General features: G+C 35.7%; 1 protein-coding gene across 17 annotated transcripts in view; it reads left to right on the top strand.

Moving 5' to 3' along the window:
• ESRRG (estrogen related receptor gamma) overlaps window positions 1-23,559 on the top strand; it is a 643,479-nt gene that overhangs the window by 614,801 nt on the left and 5,119 nt on the right. For all 17 annotated transcript variants that reach the window (XM_077986966.1, XM_077986938.1, XM_077986937.1 and 14 more), the window contains one exon: window positions 12,738-13,007. In XM_077986966.1, coding sequence (XP_077843092.1) covers window positions 12,738-13,007 — 270 coding nt within the window. The remainder of the gene's footprint in view (window positions 1-12,737; window positions 13,008-23,559) is intronic.

Here is a 23,559-nt window from a genome sequence, read left to right as displayed (position 1 = left end):
GTCACTTTAGTGCAGCTCTGGGATACCAAGCAGCGGCTTGATCCCCGTTATGTCAAAATGCTTGTTGCTGCTTAATTTTGATATCTAATTAAGTGGAAAAGTACAGTCCACACTGTAATCCATGGCATCTTAACCAGCTGCTTGGGTATATTTAGAATTAATCTCCACTATGGAATCATCCTAATGTATGCAATTAAGAGTCTGCCGATGGCTAATTAGGTGTATTAGAATCAGACAGCTTTTTTTTTTTTTTTCTCCATTTTTTTTCCCCTTTCATTTTGGACTGTTGCAGACAGAAGAGTCTCTGCCTCCAGAGGTAGTGTTCATGCTACTCAAATCTAGTTAGGAAACAGGGCAACTTCCGAATATGGTAACCCTTGTATTTTCCTGCACATGTTTCCTTGAATCAACTTGATATAAAAACTTCTAGGATTTCCTGGGTTTTTTTGCAGGGTTTCAGTGACATGAAAGGGAATGGTCACAGCCTAGGAGAGAGGTGGATACAAAGGTAAATGCACTCTCCAGCAGATCAAAGTGGGAAAGCTGAGAGGCACTGCTGTGGGTGCTCTTGTTCATTTGGGGAGGAGAAGAATTATGGCATGAGAGCTTTTAACTGCAGCTGCATTTGCCTCCTCCGTTCTACTTTTGAATAGAGGATCTTCACAGGAAGAATTATTATAAGACGCACAGGTTTGGTTTGAATATCACATATCCGTAGTAAAGATATACCACCGGCAGCCTTTTACCACTGATAACGATTCTGCATTCATGTGGTTGAGGAATTCTGAGAGCTGTGTTGTTTGATGTTTTTGTTTTGGTTTCATTTTAACTTGGCTAGTCATCCAAGCTGGGAATAGTGTAGAGAGGAAGAAGGGAGGGCTGAGAGGAATCGAAGGGGTTGCCTCTATTGTCAATGAGAAGATAACTGGTCGCCTCCCCAGTGGAACGTATGCCAAGCCATAATGACTTAGCTCTGCTTGAGCCAGCAAACACCAGCCGTGAACTTGGGAGTAAATATTCGCAAACAGATCTTCATTAGCCACAGAGAAAAATAGTGTGGGAGCCTGACTTTCAACCGAACTCTCAGAGCTAGAAATTCAGAGAAGCTGTTTTTCCATGCTGTCCAGAACACAAATTATGCCTAGGTCTTTAAGCCTCAGTAGTAAGGATTTCTAATATTATTTGAACGTGGAGTTTCAGGGTCAGCGTGCTATAATTTCATATCTGTGACATGCATCTCATGGATAACGTATTTCTTCTACGTTCTTTCATGAATACATATGGCACTTTGTTTTTAATGGCCTATGCTGTAAATCCTTTAACTTCCATTTATGCAGAAGACCTCCTGATTTTTTTTTTTTCTGCCTCTCCTCCTCCTAGGGCATATGTTAGAGACACTGAGTTATAGTTTCTATTTTAGGAAAATTGAGAAAAGCACACCTGAAGGATTTTCATTTTTTTCTGCTTTACTTGTAACTAGTAATAGTAAGACAAGGAGAGATAACAGGGTTAACTCCACAAACACTGAGTCTATAATAATTAGTGCTTTTATTGGAATTTGTATTTCTATATCAAGGGACAAATTAGGTAACTCTGAAAGGATTTAAAGTTATGTTTTTAAAGGCAGTACAGAAATTATAAGTGATTTTTCTTTTAGAGATCCAAGATAGAATTGATTCTTGGTCATTTCAGTGAAAGTACACAAGGTAATCACAACTCCCTTTTGTACGTGGCAGCTTAAATACAATTTTCAAATTTTTAGATTAACTCATATGAAATGACCCGACCCAGGTTCTCACAGTGCCTGCCATTCTGTACTTAATGTGTGTGCAGGTGTGGCCTTCACAAATGGGGAAAACTGTTACAGGAAGATCTTTTTGACAAGATACTCTGAGCCTTAAAGCCAGCAACTCTACCTTCATTAATGCAAGCAGTATTAGGAGAAATTTTGAACTTTCACCTTACTTGAATAGGCAGTGTTTAATCCAAAATCAGACTGGGGTCCATTGAGCACTTCTGTTTTCTTTCTAGTTTTGTCTTTTGTACTACATCAGTAAAGATAGCTAGATAGATAGACCTTAATATATCTATCCATATTTTAATCTAATTCTCTACAGCTTATTTCTAATTTATTCAGTGTGTGGAATGTGCTTTTTAAAAGATTCTTACTATATTAGACTCTAATGTTGGATTACAAATAACAGAAATGAAGCAACCATAGCAGTTACTATTCTTTTTTCCTTTTTTCTTTTTCTTTCTTTCTTTTTTTTTTTAGATGGAGTCTCGCTCTGTCACCCAGGCTGGAGTGCAGCGGTGCAATCTCAGCTCACTGCAACCTCCGCCTCCTGTGTTCAAGCGATTCTCCTGCCTCAGCCTCCTGAGTAGCTGGGAATACAGACCCATGCCACCATGCCCAGCTAATATTTATGTATTTAGTAGAGACGGGGTTTCCCCATGTTGGCCAGGCTGGTCTCGAGCTCCTGACCTCAAGTAATCCACCCTCCTTGGCCTCCCAAAGTACTGGGATTACAGACGTGAGCCACCACACCTGGCCAGCTAAGTCACTAATTATAAATAATTTCCTTTAATTGTGGAATATTCTCAAGAAAACCTGTTCAGTTCACCTTTAAAAATATTATTATTAAACTTCATGTGTGGGAAAAATAAAATTCATAAAAATTTATTTTATATTTTAAATATATTTTCAAGTTAGAAATATAGTGAAAATCAAATCTTAAAAAGTAGAAAGGAAGGCAGAAGTTCCAGTAATTTGTTGTCATTTGAAAAAGTTAACCAAAAATTACAGCTGGGATTGCCTCTTCGACAGTTTTAAAGAGTTTTAGAGGCATGCCTATCTCTTTTTGAAGCCCGACAAATGACATTCTCTACTATTAACTTATTGGTTAGTTTGTTAAAACTTTGCATGATTTAAAAAGCATGTTTTTGATCCTAAAATTTATATTCACAAAATTCATCTGCTTGTGTTTCTCCTCGTATCTCTATTTTCAATGAAAAATTATAATCTTTAACAGAATAATTTTCTCATGAATCCAAACTCTCAGCTAGCCGTAAATGTAAAAACAAAGCTCATACCAAAACAATGTGATCCTGGTTCTGACCTATTAAAAAATATTTTTGGTTCCTGCTTCATTTCCTCAAAGTCTTACCTGATTTCTTTTAGATTTAAATAGATTCTGCTTGTCTTGCCCAGATTATTTGCATAGAGCTATCTATAGTAAGGCTGGTTCCCACAGCAGGTAGAAACGGTTCCTCTTCAAAATTATTATGTAAGAATGGATATACAAACTAGTTTGATAAACCTGAAACGTGTCTAAGTGGCATTTAAATTACATTAACACCTATGTGTACAGACACAGTGAAAGGACATAACAGACAAGAACCCTCTTTGCTGTTTGTAACTGTCTCATCTGCTGCTTTATAACAGAAAGGGTCCTTACTCCCTCAGTGCTGCAATGACTGTAGTGTGGCGAGTACTTCTGACACGTGAGCGTTTACCTAGTGAGGACCCATTGTTCTAAACTGGACTGAGAAGGAGACGCCTTATGTATGCATATTTGTTGCCTTGTCTCCTCTGCTATTTTTGATTCAGAGAGAAGCAGCACATAATGATAAAAATCCCAGGATTTCTCAATCTTCTTGCAAAATTTTTAGTGTGGAAAATATTCTTATGAGAAGCTCCTTCTTAGACTTAACAAAAATTAGGTTGGGACTGCCTAAAAATTTACGTTAATAAATGTAGACACACAATATTTTATTCCTGCAAGTAGAAAGAAGCAAACAGCATTGAATTCACTAGATTAGTATTTCAGAGGTTTAAAATCTGAGCTACAGAATGTAAATGTGTGTGTATGTGTGTGTGTGTGTGTGTCTATATATATATATATATGTATATATAGTCAAAATAATTATACAGCCAGGATAGGTAGATAAATTAATGACAGTACTTATAAATGACAAAAAAGCAATTGTGACATTATCATGAAGTCTGTTGTGTATGGTTACTTATAAATATAGCAGAAGCAGCTAGTCCATATGACTGAAACATCAACTTTACTTATAAATTGAAGAGAACCGACTGAGGTTAATAAATTTAGGCAGGACTTTATCAGAGTCTAAGTGGCTCCAAATAAAAATCCTATATACCATATAAGCACTTATAAGCAAAGACTTTTATACAAAATCAGTGCCTTAATAAACATTCATTGTATTAATGAAAAAGCATTAGGCACCCCTTTTTTGTTATATGTTTATTTATTTTCTGTGGGAGAGGGATCTGGTTTCTGGAATGGTCTTTTCGTTCCCTAACCTCCCATCTTTTTGAAAGCCAATCAATGAGCTGCTGAGGAATTATCTGTTCATTCATTTAGCACATATTTACTGAGCACCAGCTGTGTGACAGGCACTGTTTGAGGAGCTGGAGATATAGCAGGAAACAAATCAGAGATCTCTACCCTGAAGAGCTCATCTAGAACATGGCAAACCACTGTCCATAGGCTACAGATATATCTATCAAGCAGCACATCTTCACATCCACTCCCTTACTTCAGGGGTCACTTACACCCAACGCTGTGTCTCCTGCTTATGTCTTCATCTTCATCTTCACTTTTATATCTTACAAGTGCTCTTAGATGCTACCCAGTGGCAATGAGAAAGGAAAGAAGTGTATGTATTTGAGAATGATTTCACAAGTATAAAATAGAAAACCTGTTGATAGATCAATGAAGGGCCAAGAGTGAGGCGGCCAAGAGTGAGGTGGCAGGTGGATGGCAGTGCTTAGGGAAGTAGTGGAGCTATGGGTTTTGACATTAGGATTAGGAAAATGAGCTCACTTAACATGTTAGGACATCCATGGAGGAGTTACTAGGGGAAGATTTTTTAGGAAATATGCGGGAAAAGGGAAAAGGAACAAACAGTCAAAGAAATTCTATGTTCTACCAGAGAGTTTCAGTTTTATCTTGTAGGAGATATGGAAACCAAGAAAGCATTTTGATGAGTGGATGGCATAGGTTTTATATTTTAAAGATTGCTTGACTAGCCATGGGTAGGATGGAAGAAAGCAATACCAGATATAAAAGGATTTTGGTAAGGAGACTGTTGAAATTTACCCCAAAAAGGTGATGAAGGCCTAGACAAAACTGGGGTGGGGAGAGGAGGAGATAAAGTGATGGATATGGATACATTTAGGAGAATGTGTACAACCAAGCACCGAACTCTCCTTTTCTGCATAGAGATGTACTTGTATCCATCCTTGCAATACTTTTCTTTTTTGGTTGTTATGGTCTTATCCACTTTTACTGTGCTATACAATCTTAGATGACAAAGATTATATCATATTCATAATGCATATTCCAATGGTACTGAGCACTGAGTTTCACTTATAATAGATGCTGTAAATATTAGTTGATTTGAATTTTGTCACAGTAGAACCATTGGAAGCCTAATAATTTAGGGCTGAAATAAACCTTCAAGAATAATTTTTCTACCTTCTAGTTTTACAGATGAGAAAACAGGAACCAGCAAAGTAGAGTCATTCCTCAGAGTTTCACAGTTCCTTGGTGGCAGAGTTGGCACCCAATTCTAGGTCTATTTACTCCCATGCCATGGCTTTTGTCTGAGGTACTCACCATTACCCAGACAGCCTTGTGCTTCATGGAATTAGCTCTGTTTGTTATTCTGAATTAGAAACTGTTGGAACTGGAATATTCCTCAGAAGTGTGTAGTCTGTAGCTTGCAACTGACAGATAAGAAGGTCACCTGTGGGTCTGTATTAGTTTGCTAAGGCTGCTAAAACAAAGTACCAAAGACTGGGTGGCTTAAACCACAGAAATATATTGGCTCACAGCTCTGGAGGTTGGATGCCCAAGAGCAGGTGGCAAGAGGTTTGGGTTCCTTCTGCAGAATCTTCAGGAGAATCTGGTCCATGCTTCTCTCCTGTCTCTCCTGGCTTCCGGTGGCCTCAAGCATCCCTTGGCCTGTAGGTAGTATTCTCCCTGTGTCCTGACATCGTCATCCCTCTGCACATGCCCATCTCTGTGTCCAAATATCCCCTTTTTATGAAGATAGTCATATTACATTAGGGCCTACATTAATGACCTCATCTTAATGTGATCATCTACAAAGACCCTATTTCCAAATAAGGTCATGTTCCCAGGTCCTGGAGGTTAGGATTCTAACATCTTTTGGGCGGGATGGCACAAGTCAGCTCATCACAGGGGCAAAGTTAATACCATTGGTTATAGTCAGGTCTCTAGACCTCAAAGCTGATTCCAAAGTGGGACTGGTTTTCTATGGACCACTGGTCAGTTCCCTGAAGCACTCTATGATATTTCTTGACCTGGTTTTACCAGTGCATTGGTAAAGCAAGTCAGATTCAAGCATAGATCCTTTGTCTTTCAAATCAGAAGTGCGGCTTCCAAATGGTGTTTTTCCCTATTCAGTATCCATATAATTCCAAAGTGAAACTGAAAAATGCCATTTTTAAAGATATTTTTTAGAGTCCTACATTATACGGCATTGCTTTCCTTTTTTCTTGATGGTCAAACAAATTTCAGTCACATCAAAAAAGAGAGCTTTCCAGGCGGAACTTATTTTCAACTAGTAAAAAATAAAGGTTGTAGGAAAAGAAAGCCATTAGATGTCCCTCTTTAAGGCAGCTCAGCCTATACTTGGCTCCATGCCCTCCAACAATTTTTCTTTCTTCTTGGCTTAGATGAAAGGACAAGAGAAGTAAAGTTGAGGTCAGGTAAGAGGGAGTTTGGGAAAAGCTAAGGGAATTATTTCAGATCCTCTCCAGTCATTCAGAAATAGTAGGTAAGTAGGGGTAAGTGAGGACTTCCAAAGAGGAACTGCACACTCTGTATAGATGGTCTTTACATTCTTATTAGGCATTCATCGGCCCTGTCTCTAGTACTTTTCAAAGTAGGTTGGCAGTTGTTAAAAAACCACTCACTTACAAGAAACGAAATGAAACAAAACAAAACCTCTTGTCATCATATTGAGTCTTTCCTGTATTATCACTTGAAATATTTTTTCTTAGCTGCCATTATATTTTAAATTTTTCTAGCAAGCTGACTGGAAAACCAAGAATAATTGCTAAAGAAAGCAGTTCACCACTTCTATGGGGGCATGTTTTCAATTTCTGTTTGTATGATTGGGCTAATTGTAAACTCATTTGGTTGTTTATATAATCAGCATGAGTGGTCAGTGGTCAATTGGACCTGTAAATTCAGTTAACAATGATAATTCTGTTTTGGACTGATAGATATTACATTCACGTTTATGTTCTCCTGTCCTTTAGTTCCTCACAACTACTTAGATCATTTGCTTAGTTTTAGAGAAGGTGGTCACTTCTGTCTTTATATACAAAATTGTATTAAAACCTGAGTCCTGCCTTTTAGATTTTGGGAATATGTACTTTTCTTGTTTAACCACTATTTTAAAATAATAGTTCCATAAAATCAATGTGAAACCTACTTAAAGTATAAAAACAGAGCTAAAGAAATAGATTTCTTATGGAATCAACAAATGTTGAAACAAATGATTAAATTAGCTAGCAAGGGAGCTATTTTCCATTTTTGTCAATTATTCTTACATTTCACCCAATTGTGATTGAATCTAAATTATTGAAATCTGGATTATGGTCAGTCCAAAAGAGTAAAGATACAAAGAAGAGTATTATGGGTATTGTATCTAAGGCTTAAGCACAAACATAATACAATCATTATCATCCCTTTTAAATAAAAATTTTAAATAAATTTTAAATAAGATGCTTCTGATAGCACCATGTAGATGTTCCAGCTTTCACTTCTGCAGTTAACCATCTGTAGATATTTAACTCTAGCTCCTACTGAGTTCCAGTTCATGAAAAAAATCTGTGTGCATATATATATAAAGTCTCCTGCAAGGGACTATATATATATATGACTTATATATATATATATATATAGTCATATATATATATATATAAAGTTTCCTACAAGCCCCTGAGCTGTGTGTTTTGTGAATCATAGGACAAAGTGATATGTCTGCCCCATATGTGAAAAGAACATCTGGCTTAAAAATACAAAATAAGTTTATCTCTAACAAGGGTTATGCATCTGTGTGTCTATTGGTAGCTAAGACCAAATGTTAGTGCCACTGTTATTCTTTTATGCTCTGGGTCCTGTAAACATTAGGTTTATTTGTACAGGAAAGAAAAGAATCTAGCTTACGTTGCATTGCTCAATCAGCTTCTCAAAATGAACTTCATTTGTGATCTCAGTGAGTCATTATGGCATAATTATAGTTCTAGTATGATATGCTATTTGTTGAAAAATGTTGATTTTTTTTTGTGGAACAGGAAAACTACAGTTCAAAAACTGTGATCAGTCAAATCAATGCCATGATTAACTGATATTAACGGATGCCCTGAAGATTTAAAATGCTTGCTCTCTATTTCAAGAAAGCAGCCGAGAAGAAAATGCCTAGCAGGGGTTAAACCCAAATGCCTGCGCTGCAGCCTATTTCTGTCAACACTCTGTTCGGGAAATAAACATTTATGCTTTCTGAAATGAAAGTGTATTTTTGAAGACTAGCCGTCAGATATTTTTTGCCCTTCACACTTTCAAACGCTTAGCCTTTTTTGTAAGTTGACTGCAAAGTGCATCAGTTTGCCAGGCTAAAAAAAAAAAAAAAAAAAAAGTGCTTGACGAGTGCCCATGGCACCACAGTCAACCTCCAAAGTTTCCAGTAGAAGAAGGCAAGACGGTTGGCACAAAACATGCTTTCTTCAAGCCTATTACCTCAGGGGTACCTGCCTCTTGAGAAGCTTTTCAATCCTTCCAAATGATGTTATTCCCAACTGTCATCTGGTTTATTTGGAGCACACTGTATTGCAGATAAACATGCTATTTAACTGCGGGTCAAGGTAGAGAGTCATTCTGCAAGCAAAATGCCTGAGATACATTAAATGGCACTGACTCTGGGACAGAGATGAAGAGAGATCCGAGTTGTCAGTGATATGCACGGAATGGGCTGTAGCTGGGGAAGAAAAAATGTGCCATGGTATCAGTGTATTTTAAAAAGCTGTAATATGGCTGAACATTTAAAACTATAACCTGTCACACACCAAAGATTAAGGTCCCAGGATGTACAAAACATGAAGTTCAAACGACACAATTACGAAGCATATTTTATTTCACTTGGTAAAGAGATTTCTCTCCAAAGATAGCTAAATATTACAGATGATGAAGACCTGTAACTCATAGCCCAAGAGCTATAAAATACCGTTCAATGCCTGTTAAAAACACAAACAAGTAATTATCATTTGGATACAAGCATGTGTAAGCCAATAGAGCAATTATGTTTTAAGAAAATTCCTTCAACTCAGTTTATTAAAACATGCATTTTCATTTAGGCCTCGGTTATTTAGAATTTTAGGCTTTGCTCAGGTCTATTGATAAAAATGTTATTTTATCCATGCGTTTTTATGTATGTGCAACATAGCTAATACTCCTAAAGAAAAGGCAAAATAATTTTATGTAATTAAGATAAAATTCCTATTATGTATTTGGCCTCCTTAGTGACCAGATGAACGTGACTATCTCGTAACAAGGCTGTCTAACTGCTGCTCAGGCATTTGGGCAGGAGAGCTCTTTGTACTAGTTTCCAGACTGCAGTGGTGTGGTAGGAAAGGGTTAAAATGAGAGCCAGCAATTTCTAGACCAAGAAAAGATAGACGTTCAGACTTTTATTTTATTTTGTAAGCATAGATTGTCCTTTTTCCTTTGGATTTGCAAAAATTATACTTCCTTTAATCAGCTGAAATATACTTAAGGATATCAATCAAGCAAACGTGTCAAACCTTTTGTGCCATATCCATCTCCTCATGCTCCCTGACCAAAAAAGGAGAGCTTTTCCTTCCCCTTTTTTCCTTCTCTTTATTTTGTAGAGAAGCAAAAGGAAAAAGTTAGGGTTGCAAGAAGGATACACACACACACATGCACACACGTACGCACACACAACCATCAATATAGAAGAAATAAATTGCAGGATCAACTTTAAAAATGAAATTTTATTGTTTTTTGGTTAATTAAACCCCAAAGAAATGTGTGAAATGTTGTTATGGCTGGAACATTGTTAATTGTAAATCACAGGGACAAAGGGGGCCCGGTGCAACTTTAAAGTTTCCGTGCACGTAAATGTCGATAGCGTGCCTTCTCCATCATCAGCACTAAATTCACATTGATGCCTCTTTTCTTCTCCGTATTGATCCTTCCATGAGAACGTAGATTTGTATCTGTTAATTAATGCGTCCTGAAACAGCGTTTGTATTAATCAGGCAGATAAGAAAAATTGGATGCCTGCACCCCCCTGACAACCGTAAAAGTGCTGGCCCTGATAAAATCATGGATGGACCTCAATAAAAAAGTTCCTCCTTCCACTCAATAAACTAATCATCCTGCTTTTAATTATTCGGCAGAAAGATGTGTGGAGATTGGAGAATGTGTAAATCTATTTACTAACAGCAGTGTCTGGGAGGGAGAATAGGGCTGTCACAGGAAGGTGCTGCGGGCTACATGCTCTGTCCATCTGCTGCTGCAGAAAAACTGCGGCTTGGGAGCATGAAAAGGAACAAGAAAACTAAGGCAAATTGAAAAGACCCATTCATTTTTGCTCATAACTTTCCAGATGATGTTTTTTTGTCTTTTAATTTACACAAGAAATTTTTACTTAGTATGTTTTCTTGAGGTCGATATTTGGATTTGCATTGTATCTTTTTTCCTTGGAGGGGGATAGAAAAAAGAGCAATGTGGTTTTCTGTTTGTTTGTTGTGAATATAACATTGCTGAAATTAAAAGCATCTGGAGCCTAACCTATTTAGGTTAAACAATTAGTTTTCTCTATTGAATCGCTGTTTAAAATGTTATCAGCTTTTATATCTCTAAGAGGATATTTATTAATTTAACCCCAAACGCAATGACAAAAACAGAATAAGAAAAAGACTTACACAGCCAGTCCAAAATAAATCCTGTCAAATAACATGTAAGCACCATGATAAACAATGAAAGAAATGCATTTTTATATATACCTTAAAGACTCCCTTAAGAAAAGCTTGACTCATCCCTTCTGATGATTTTATTAAGCACTTATAATTAATGGTACCAAATGGGAAACCACTATTTTTCACCAATAGGTCAGGAAATCATTTCCTTTTCTTTACTGTGCTGTAGTTTCTAATATCATATGGGATATGCACAATTTGATATGAATGAAAAGGACAGCAACAGTGACCATAAGCAGTAGCCTAAAAAGGTTGGTCACCAGTGGCTATTTATGATTTGGATAATAATGTCTAGAAAGGGAGTAAAAATAGATTTCTTAAGTTGCATTATTAAAAACGGCCCTTCCTTTCTGTAGAATTACTGGTGGCAGGACCTTAAATGATGGTACCCCTGTCCTCAGAAGCCATGAGGTGGCTGGTTACCCTTAGAAGTCTTAGGCAGACACTTGGAAATAAAAGTGAAGTTTTAAGAAACATTTCTTTTTTAGGACTTGGGAAAAGCTTCTGATCATCAAGTATCTTCACTTTAGAATACAGATCTAGTTCCTCTGATATATAAATATATATCTTCACTCCTAAGTGGGCTTAATTGTACTGCTTCCTCTTTCTCTATTGAACAGCATTTTCTTTTTAATTATTTTGCATATGTTTTCTCAAGCTCAGAGGGACTTTAAATATGCATGTATGAATGCATCCCAGATTTGCAGAAAAGAATTGATCACATAGGTAATTCAGATAAAAATAACATATATTAATCATACAGCAACACTTACTGAATTGCAAATTATAACCTAATGCTTAGGTAGGTGATATTTTATATTTCTCAAATACAAAATTTAAGACACAAGTTAATTTCTCTTGCTCAAGGTGAAAGAGCCAGTAGCTGAGTGGAGCCAGTATTTACATTCAGAATCTGACTCCTTTGCACCAAACCCTGTTACCTTTATTTATATTTAACTTTTTAAATAATTGGATCTTAGTAATAATAGTGAATGGGGCTTTTCTATTTGGTGAGGAGGCCAGGCTGCTAAGTATTCCACTTTCTTTTATACCAATTATCACTAATTTTAAAAGAAATTCATGTTAAGTATCAGTGAGGGGAAATAGCCAATTAAGAAGGCTCACCTAGTTATAACTCATCATCCATTGTGCTTGTATATTAATATTATACAGAAATGTTTCCAAGTTGTGCTATGGCCTAAATTGTTTGTTTATCTTTTATTTTTAGCTGCTGCTTCTCCTTCTCTCCTTCTCCTTCTTCTTCTTCTTTTTTTTTTTTTTTACTTTTATGTTGTTTTCCAATAGTAGTTTTTAGAGATCAGATAGTTGAAAATCTGACTTCTTATAAGAGGTTCCTAAAGACTTCAACCAGAAATCAAATATATTTAAAGATTACATGGTATTTTCTTCTTGAATGAAAGAAAACAACATCTCTATAATATTCCCCTAAGCTGTGTCTATAAAACTTATAGAAAATACCCCCAAATTGAAGAAGCTGGTTTGTAACTTTCACTTTGCTGTTCGCAAAGTGATCCAGGGGAAATTTTAAGAGCTTCTAATCAAAGCTCAGCATAATTTTGAGCACTGATGCAGAAGCCAGCTACCATATGAAACTAATGTTGCATTATGAAATTATGGCTTTAAAGTAACTTGATCTGCCCATCTTTCCATGCAGGCTTCTCCACGCTGTCCCTGGCAGACCAGATGAGCCTTCTGCAGAGTGCTTGGATGGAAATTTTGATCCTTGGTGTCGTATACCGGTCTCTTTCGTTTGAGGATGAACTTGTCTATGCAGACGATTATATAATGGACGAAGACCAGTCCAAATTAGCAGGCCTTCTTGATCTAAATAATGCTATCCTGCAGCTGGTAAAGAAATACAAGAGCATGAAGCTGGAGAAAGAAGAATTTGTCACCCTCAAAGCTATAGCTCTTGCTAATTCAGGTTGGCATACTGACATAGTCATTGTTACATTTTTTAATATGTCAGTTTTACCACTCTCCTAAACTTCTTCAGGGATTTGCAAGACCTAGTTTGTAAGTTTTGTATGAGTCAGCAAAATTATAATCAGTATAGCTTTCTCGTGAAAAGTTAGAAATAAGAAAAATATACTTAAAGCTAATTAATTTCATCTGACTTGCTTATTGAATGCTTTGAAACTTTTATCAACTAATGCATTTACTAATTTGGATTGCAGCAAAGCAAAAGCTCTTGTAGGAATAGCATAAATGGACACTCCCGGGACAAAATTAGTTCCATTGTCTTTTATGCATAAGTTAAAACAAGGGAATTGTTGAAACACACAAACCATTTTTCCCTCAAAAATGCAAATTGTGCAATTGAGAAAATATATTTAGTGTTTCTTTGAGTTTTGGTTATCAAACAACACTGTTTTCTTACATTCTGGAGTTCTTTAGAAGTCAAATTCTGTCTATGCAGTAAGGGTTAAGAATTATGGGAATAACTGTTCTTTACATTTGAACCGTAATGTGCTAAAACAGAGAACAACTTCTAATAAGTAAAAATCGTTGGTGCTTTGTTGTTTTTCCCTTTGTGCCTCTCTTAATGCTTTATTATGGTCTTAAGTCTCTTTTAGCATTTGCATAAAGTTCAGGATAGATCCCTCGTTAATGACGTGCCGATCATTAGATACCTGTGTGTCAATAACATGCTCTGATGCTATGTACCATTGACAGTCACACCGTGCCCCTCCATCTGCTTTTGTTTTGACCCTATCTTTGAACTTTATCTTGGTTGCCGGCCAGTAGTTTTCCCTTTAATTACAAGAAGGAAACTGTCAATAAAATCTGTTAAATGGGATGCAATGAGTGGCTTGAATGGGCGGACGGCTATTTGTTCAAATTCTGCAGCATTCAAGGTATTGACAGTTTGTTTTCTGGGGCCATATGTGACGATCAATCTCAGGCTGGGCTCAGCCGCGCTGAAAAATGAAAAACCAGATTGCTTTTGCTTACTTGTGGATGACGACTTTGTGATTTGGCGCGGTCCTAGTGAGATGAGACCTTCTGCCCAAATTGCCCCCATGAGAGCCAGGGACGCGTGACTGTTTTTAGAAATAATTTTTAATTGATTTTGTAATTAACAGTTCATCTACAATATTGATGCATGAATCCTTGGACTGATAGGAGGGAAATTGTTTTCAACGATGAAGTTGTACTTCCCTATTTGTCTTCATAATGGAGTTTAGCATTTCACAGTTTTAATTGTGAATATAACCCTCTTCCTCACCACACCATGTGCCTCTCTTCTTCTACTCTCCTGTGAAATTATAAAATATGATTTCTTATGACAAACGACGTTGTGATTAGGAACCCTGAAGAATCCCCTGCCCTTCCTCTCCAGAAGATCAGAGTGAGAGATGGGGTAGACATTTTCTGAGGATTTATTAGTGTGTATGGACTTCACATTATACCATCTCTCATAATTAGATGAAATATTTTACAACAGTGGTTTTGGGAAAAATTTTTGTTTGGCAATCATGAAACAATTCTAATTTAAAACATTTACTTGGTTAATTGTTTTTAAAATATACTAAGCCTGTGTTATACCTTTTATGTTTCAAATTGCTTTTTAAAATTATTAACTAACCACGAATGCTGAGCAATGCTAAAATTTTATCAACAAAATTGCTAAAATCATATAATTTTAGATATTGGATGTATACTTTATGACTAAGTATTATAATTTAGAGTACCTGAATTAGTAGCAGCATTTCTGTCTCTGTTGCTTAGAAGTGTAAACATTAATATTTCTGATAGATAAATGTCCTAATCCACATATTCTACTTCTGGGAGAGGAAGTGACTACCTCACAGCAGTGACTGATGATTAGAAAATGTTTAAGGAATTAGTTCATTTATTTTTCATGTCTAAAGTCAGAAATGGTCAATAAGCTCCCCTTTCTTCTCTTATCATGGTAGTTGAGTACCATTGCTTCTTCTAAAAAAAAGTCTCTGTCCCAAAATATTCTTGCAGGTGATTCCATCTTTCATTTAGTCCCTCAATACCAAGAAAGATCAATTGAATCAGAGTCCATATTAAAGAATAACTGATTAAGTACTCTAAGGACTATTTTAATCTGTAAATTGTGCCACCTCTACTGTGTTGTGTAACTGTGGCCTTTTCTTCACCCACCTAACCTGCAAGCCCCATCATTTTAGTTTGGGGTAAACAACTCAGAAAGTCAGTTTCTTTGATACTGTTAATATGATGTTATTTTATTCCATTTTTGACTGTTATTTGGAGCACAGCAACGAAGTTGTAGATCCAAGATGGAGTGTAGACTCAAACTTGCTTAGATCCAATGTAGGTTTCTTAAACTGCCTATGCACATATCAGTATAAAAATATTTTAATACTTTAGACACCCTAAAGGGCTTCTATTTTTGTTGTTGCTGTTGTTGTTGTTTCTGTGTGTGTGTGTGTGTGCGCGTGTGCGCGTGCGTGCCTGTGTGTTTAGGACTTCCAGATTAATATAAGTAATTTTTTGTGCAAAAATGAAAATCTATTTCAGTGTAATTTAAGTAGATATCTTAGCTTTTCCTGCATGGATGTAGGTGTTAACAACCATTGTCTTGTTTATTTAAATTTTAGCTTATTTTAAATATCCGTCTTTATTCAATAGCTATAAATGTTGTGCTTATGCTTGGAAAACAGGCTTCCTGATGATGTCTACCATATTTTTTGTAGCTTTGTTTCTGTCATAAGTGAATTCAGAAATACTTATAACACCAGAACATCCCTGGAAACTCTATCTTCATCTGTATGGCCAAAACAACAATATGTCATCAACTGTTATAATTCTACAGTTTTCACATTCAAATCTTTGAAAACCCTAAATAATAGTTTCAATTGCTTTTGAAGATAAGAAACTTACAGTCTCATTTAAGCTATACATTATCTTATTTTTGAGTATTAACAACCTCGAGTAATTATTGCATCCCTGATATATCTATGTGCAATTGAATTTTAAAAGAAAACTCTAGGTCACAATTTTAATATTGTAATTCTTAGGTCCCAGTTTTTTCATGTATGTAACAAGAGGTTTGACTAATATCAAATTCTTTCCAACTCTGGAATTCTATGATTCTATAATTAATTTCATCTCTGTATTAGAAAATATGGTAAAATATTTCTATAAGCACCTCGGTAAGATTATATGATGGGATTTATTTCTCTTCATTGGATCTTTTGATTCTTATGTTAAGAATTTGTTTGAAATTATATACTGTAAGGTGAAAAGCAGTTTAAGCTAATGAATCACTTTAGTCTGACCGTTCTCTGTTGCTCAAGTCATAAGCCCTTCAATCCCTAAATCTGCCACTCACATCCCTGTCTTTGTCACCCCTCCCCTGCCCCAGCCTGAAGCCAGGTGAGCCTAATCCATTCAAGAATAAACATGTTTCAAGTCGAGTTTTCTTTTTAACTTCTACACATTATTTCCAGAATAATAGCACCTATTGATATCAAGCTACAAGTAATGATTTGGTTATCAATTTAAAATCATAAACAGCTAGAATGACCTCATGACAGCATTCTGTTGTTCTTAAGGACAATCGGTTATGTATGCAGAGTTGTATAATTTCAAGGTATAGAAAGTTTTTGATTGCTGTAGGATACTGGAATGGGCGCCATATTTAATTAGGGTATTTGGACCCTCATATAGGTTTGGCTTTGTGTTTTCATTACCACTCCATTAGGGGAACCTTTTTAGATATGGTTTTCCTAGTAGCCCCCCGATTAAATAGTAATACCTTCTGTTTAGGATATATATATACACACACATATATATACACATATGTATACACACATCCATGCATATATAGCATGCATATCATATTGTATTATATATACACATTTTACCTAAAAAGAGGAATGTTTTCTACTCTCTAATTCCAAATTTCACCTCCTTTGATAATATGTCGCTTAAATACATAACTGTTTTCTCATCTGTAAAAGAAGGCAGGTGAATTAAGTAATGTCTACTATCCCTTAAATGGCCTACAAATTTTAGATTTATTACTTTTAAGTAAAGGTGGCCAGTTTGGTTTTATACATGTATATATATATAGGTGCATGTGTGTGTGAATGTTGTGTGAGTGGGGGCAGCGGGGGGGGGGGGTTATGTGTGTAAAGTAAAACTAGGCCTTAGTCAATTTTACAAAATTTTGGCTAAATTAGTTGATTTGATATTCTGGAGATAGTTTTAGCTGCTGGTCAAGAGAATATCCTTTTTCAGAATCTTTCTGTAGATATTTCCTTTTTTAAGCTTCTTCTAGGGAATCTTATTTGATTTCCACAACATACCTGTGCAGTAGACATGTCCAATATCATTTTACAAGTATGTGAAGAAAGCTGATAATCGTGCATGGCTATTATGAGGCAGAAGGTCCTATTTCTATTCCACAAATAATTATATACATGTTTTTAAAAGGATTAATGCAGAAGACTTTACCCATTATAATTTCACATCTGGGAGCCCAAGTTAGTAGTTTTAATTTGATTGATAATGTCATGCCCACTTCCTTTATCTTGCCATCTTCTAGGAGTTAAAAGACTATAAAACTACCCAAGAAAGTAACAAACAAAATTGGACATGAAATGCTTACCAAGAAATTATAACGTTTTATGAGAAATGAATATATGTAAGCTTTGTGTGGCAGGTAGAACCTTGTTCCTGATTTTTACCCAGAACAAACCATAACTAATACTATCAGGTAAATAAGAAATCAAAATTATAACCTTCCATCTCCTAGTTTACTTTTCATTGGTTTTTACTCGTCTGTCTTCACTGAATTATTTTAATTCTATTTAGAATAATATATTTTGGAAGTGAGCTTTTTAAATTTAATACAACCCTTAAATTTTAAACATATTACAGTATTGCAACTTTTAGGTAAAAACATAAAAGCTGACTCTTAAATGTTTTTTTCCATGTTCAATGATCACTGTGTCTTGGCATGGTATCGGAAATATTTGCTGCAGATAGCTTTGGCCTTCCAGAGATATTTACCTGAGTAAATACCTGGGTAATATGTGCTTATTATCTGGGCAGTAAGCACATAAAATACTCTGCAGTTGCTTATTTCCAGGAAATGATTATAGCATAACGTTGTTTTCATCTATATATTTTAAGATAATGAGCTCTGTTACGAAAGGTCATTAGCATGGTGCAGATCATCTATAATGTTGTGAAATGTTGAACTCTTCACCAACCAAACTGATATCAACATTAACTTACCCAGTGTACTGTAATTGTCCTTATGACTTTTGGCAAAAAGAGTTAGAAACCCCCTGGAAAAGTGTAAGATATGGAGAGAGAGACAGAAGGCCTTAAGTAATTATAGAAAAATAGAAAAGATCTAGCAGGTAAATCCCATATTGCAAGGTAAACATAACAATTTAAACAGTAATTTGGGACTTGTAAGGAGCCTGAAGGAAAGAAACTACAATCACGGCCACGGAGGTTTTCTGTGGTTCAATATTTTATATAAATAGAGTCAGAGTGATTTGTGTGGCTGGTGTAAATGTCAAAGAAAGTTAGCTGTTTAGCCACAGCAAGAAATGAGGAAAACAGGCCTTCTAAAAAAACTAAAAGTATCTTAATGGAGAGCTCTGAAATGGAAAGTTCTATTTATTGTCACCATGGTTAAGCAGAAAAATCAGAATTATTATTACTATTTTCAATATTAAAATCATAAGGTTTCTGGGTTGGAAGAAACCTAAACATTTTTTTTTTTTGATTCGGCTCCCTACTTGATATGTGAAAGGCTTCCTTGATATTTCTGCCACCTGTTTCTACAGCCGCCATAGAATTCTGCTTGATTCGTTACTTTCTAGAAGAGACCATTCCATCAGAAATTTCTTTCTCTCTCTCTTTTTATCTATATCATTTTAATGCAAAAGAAAACACACAAAAATATAGACCTTAATGAGTGTATGAGTTTCTTATGCTACATTAACAAATGACCATAACTTGATGGCTTTAAATGACACATGTTTATTCTCTTACAGTTCTGGATGTCAAATGTCGATCAGTTTCACTAGGTGTAAGACAATGTATGACCAGGGTTTCACTCCCTCTGGAGACTTTAGGGAAGAATCCATTTCCATGGCCTTTCCCAGTTCCTAGGGCTGAATTCCTTGGCTCAGGGCACCCTCCTCCATCTTTAAAGCCAGGAGTAGCATTTTGCTTCAGTGGTAACATTGCCTTCTTCTTCCTTTGCTTCTAAGGACACTGCTTTCATTGAGTGCCCACCTGAATAATCTAGGATAATCTCCCGTATCAAGATCCTTACCTTAATCACATCTACAAAGTTTATTTTGCCATAGCAGGTAACATTCACAGGTACTACAGATTAGGACCTGAATATCTTCAGGGCCATTTTTCAGCCTACCACAATGAGTACATGAGCAAGATCAAGAATAAAACTTGTGATGTAACCCCTGAAAGCCCTTCAAGTGTCTTGTTCCTATCTCAGCCCCTTCCCTTCCCGCAAAAGTAATCACTATCCTATCCTGAGTTTTATAGTCATCACTTCCTTTTATTATAGTTTTTTTTTAAATAAATGTGTATACTTAGCTACTACAATTTAGTCTTGCTCATTTACCCATAAAAAAATGGATGAAATTTTAAGTCAGTACTCCAAAGTTCCTCCTTCATTTTATTTTTCCTACAATTTATTAGTTAAAGATGCCAGGGCATTTGACCTACAGGGTTTTCCACTGTCTGGATTTTGAAGATTGCATAGTCTTGGAGAAGTTCATCATGTTTTTTCTGCCTGTTGCATTTTGTGCAAATTGGCAACTGGATCTGGAGACTTAATCAGACTCAGGTTTTATCCCTATGGCACCTATAAGTGATGTAGTGTTCATTGCAAGATACATAATGTTTGTTTCTCTTTTTGTGATGTTAGCAACTGTTGACATTCATTACCTAAATTTATTAATCACTGGGGGTTGAAAAATAGTGATTTGTGATTTTGTCATTTTTCTTTTCTTTTTTCATTCAGTAGGTGGGATATGTATAAAGTAATGCTTTCTCTTATCTCTTATTTGGTTACCAGCGATACAATTTGTTTAGGAAGAGTAGTATAAGTTCTTTCTTATTTCTCTTTATTTACCAGCTTTCAGAGTAGATAATTGGTGTCCTATTGAAAAAATATTATAAACACAAGTATTCAAACATATTTAATGGATTTCAATCAGTCTCAATTATAATCCTTTTTGAAGTTAAAATTGTCCCATTTTTGTCAGTGGGAACCTCTTCGGGTTGGCTTCTGAAATCTTTTTGAATACCTAGTAGTTCTAGATAATATCCTTTCTATTTGGTGTGACAAAATATTCCATGTTCATTTTAAATATTTTCTGGTTGAAGCCTAGAATCAGATTACAACCTGGGCACTTGAGACGCCTTCCAGGGTTGGCCGTTCTTCCTCGGCCAACATCGTCTGTCTACATAAGTACAGATCTGGGGATGCAGAGACACATAGACCTCATTGTGTGTGTGTGTGTGTGTGTGTGTGTGAATTTATGTATATTTTGGGAATACCCTGTCACCTTGTTTTTCTGTAAATGTCCCTGAGTTTTTAGTTTTGCCATGCAGTTGCTGTTTTTGTTGTTGTTGTTGTTGTTGTTGTTTTTATGTGAACATTTGGAAAGGCTTAAAAAATTCTACTATATCTGTTAATTTAGAGTCAATTTCAAATGGTAATCAACCAGTGTTCCTCAGTACCCTAGTCAATTGCTACCCAAAGAACCACTCTGTTAGGTGCCATATATATTGCATATGGAAATTTAAAGATACAAATTATCTTCTAGAAAATAGACCTTTTTCCATTTCTCTATTCTGTCCATCACATTCTGTTTCATTCATTCAATGATTGGAGAGAGTCCCATTCGCCCTTCCCTTACTACCCATCTTTATGTAGGCAGTTTACAAACATCAAAGAAAATCAAGTCCTGCATTTCACAGAAAAGTTTTACACGGACTGTTGGTTTATGTTATATACTAGGCTCAAATCTGAATATACTGTGCCTGTATCTAATATTCAATTCCACATTCAAAATGAGATTTGGCACCCTTGAGAAAGTATTGCCAAGAATGGTCTAAAAGTCCTGAAGAAAGTTCCCAAGTGAGACTTAGGTATTTTGGATTAGCTATGTCTGTGCACACAATGATTAATATTTTCTATCATAGATAAGGGAAATATTTTATTCTAGGGAAGATATAAAAATAAAATCTTCTTTTTCAGTGGCTCTAAGTCTTATTAAATTTGCAGCTGTAAGGATGATGATATTTAGCTATCTTCCCAAAGTAAATGATCTGAACTAGACACATTTTTTTAGGATCCCTTTCACAGAGTAAAATATTGGAAGTTATGATAAAGTTCTGTTTTATTATTAGGTGTTAGACTTAATATATAGGCAATAATATGTGTGTTATGTACACTCTGGTTATGTTTTGAAATATTGATTATTTTGGAATAGTATTTGTTTGTCTTATTGTCTAATTCAGTAGTTCTCAATCCTGGCTTGGCCGTAGAACTACCTAGACCTTTAGCAATGCTGATATCCTAGTTCTGGTCTCTGACTTAATAGATCTAGACTTGGGCCCAGTATCCAAGATTTTTAAGAACTCACCCATTGTTTTTAATATGTAGCCTTGTCCTGTCTAGTTAGTTCATAAACTTATGATATCCATTAAGTTTAGCTGGTTCCCATTAGCACAAATACTAGAACTATTTCCTTTAAAGCACAGTTAAAAAGAAACCAGCACGAACAATGAAAATGAAATAATTATATACATTAATGCCAGTTCTACTGAGCCTGGCGTCACGTGTAAATTTAACCAAAAGAACAAAACAGAGATTAAAACTACAGATCCAGAACTTGAACTAGGATTCCTAATGGAGATTAATATTTTCTTCAGCAGTCTGCCAGCTGAATCATTGTCTAATTAAATAGTTCAGATTTAGTGAGTTTGCATTTAAAGTGTTAGCAGATCCGAGAATGGGTAAAGCTAAAATGAGTTAGAATCTTTTCTGTAAATGGGAAGTTAAATTATCACAGTAATTTGATTAAATCATTTTTAAATCTCTCATGCTAAATCACATCCTTTAAAGAATAGTTTGAAGTCTTAATTGCTGTTTGTGAGCATATCTCTCTGCTATTTGTTCTTGCCTCATTTCCCATGACATCCTATAATATATCTCCTGCTGGGCAAGAGTAGTGGGAAAGGCAAGACTATGGGTAGGGCCGAGGTAACTGTGTAGCTGACTTCAAGCATTTAAAGATATGCCATGTAGAAAAAGGAAATTTATCTTGTATTGTTCTAGTAGTTAGAAACAGGACCAAATGATAGAATTTGGAGACAGATTTAGGAAAACTTAAAGAAGAAATTAATAATAATTAGTTTTGTCTTTTATCAAGGAGAATACTCTACATATTTTTCATATGACTGGCAATGTCTTCATTAGGAATATTGTAAAGAAGATGGCTGATGAAGATGGGAGTTTGAACAGGATGTGTTTAGAGGGAAATTCATCTCATTTTTTAAGCGAGTGCACATTTAGTGTTCTATATTCTAGCAGCATTATTAATTTGAAGCATCTTGAATTTAAACCTGAGTCTCACACATATTACCAGTGCCACCTGGCTTCTAGGGTTTGGGGAGGTAAAATGAGGCCACATTCACCTGAAATAGGTGCTTAATAAATGGTAAATGTATTATTTTTATTCTGATGTGTTTTTGGTCTAGTTGGAAAATAGTTATTTCAAGTTGGTTTTGTCACTGCAGAGTATAATTCTCATTTTCTCCCTCCATCTTTTACTCTGTTTTCATGTAGAGAGCTAATTATTAGACCCAGCCTAAGTTGGGAAAATCCAACTCGTCTCTGTTCCCTTATGCACAAGGTCCTTATTACAGTCTTTTGTGTACCTAGAGACTCACCGTGGTGTTTCCCCATACCTCCTGTTTTTCCTTCAGTTAGCACTTAAGTGCAAAAATAGAGAGAGAGGAAGAATATCAGAGCATGTTGCCATCATCTCTATGAATGTTTTTCTGTCCCTAACATTACCAACCCTTAGACAACTTTAGAAATTATGTGTGTTTGTTTCTAAGAGACAGCACCATAGGAGGTGGATAAGATTGCCATGCTGAGAGGAACCAGACTGGAGAGAAGCTGGTTAGAAATAATCCACAGGGAAAGGCTAGGCGTATGTTGGGGAGTGACTTGAATCCCGCTCCAGGGCACACTGTCAACATTATTTCCCACTTTGGAAAAATTCCTTGTTTTTGCTCTGCCAGGCAGAAATTGAGTCTTGAGCAGTAAATACTTATAAGCAATTTTATTCCAGATTATTCAAAGTTTTTTTTTAAAGAGATGTCGTTAAACTACCTAATGTTAATAGTGATCAATTCACCAGTGATGTGGTGGAATGATTCAAAATGACAATGTGAATGGAAAAAAAAAAAAA

The sequence above is a fragment of the Macaca mulatta genome, chromosome 1 (genome assembly GCF_049350105.2).
Source record: "Macaca mulatta isolate MMU2019108-1 chromosome 1, T2T-MMU8v2.0, whole genome shotgun sequence".
Classification (NCBI taxonomy): Eukaryota; Metazoa; Chordata; class Mammalia; order Primates; family Cercopithecidae; genus Macaca; species Macaca mulatta.
This window is presented reverse-complemented; position numbering and strand designations above follow the sequence as displayed.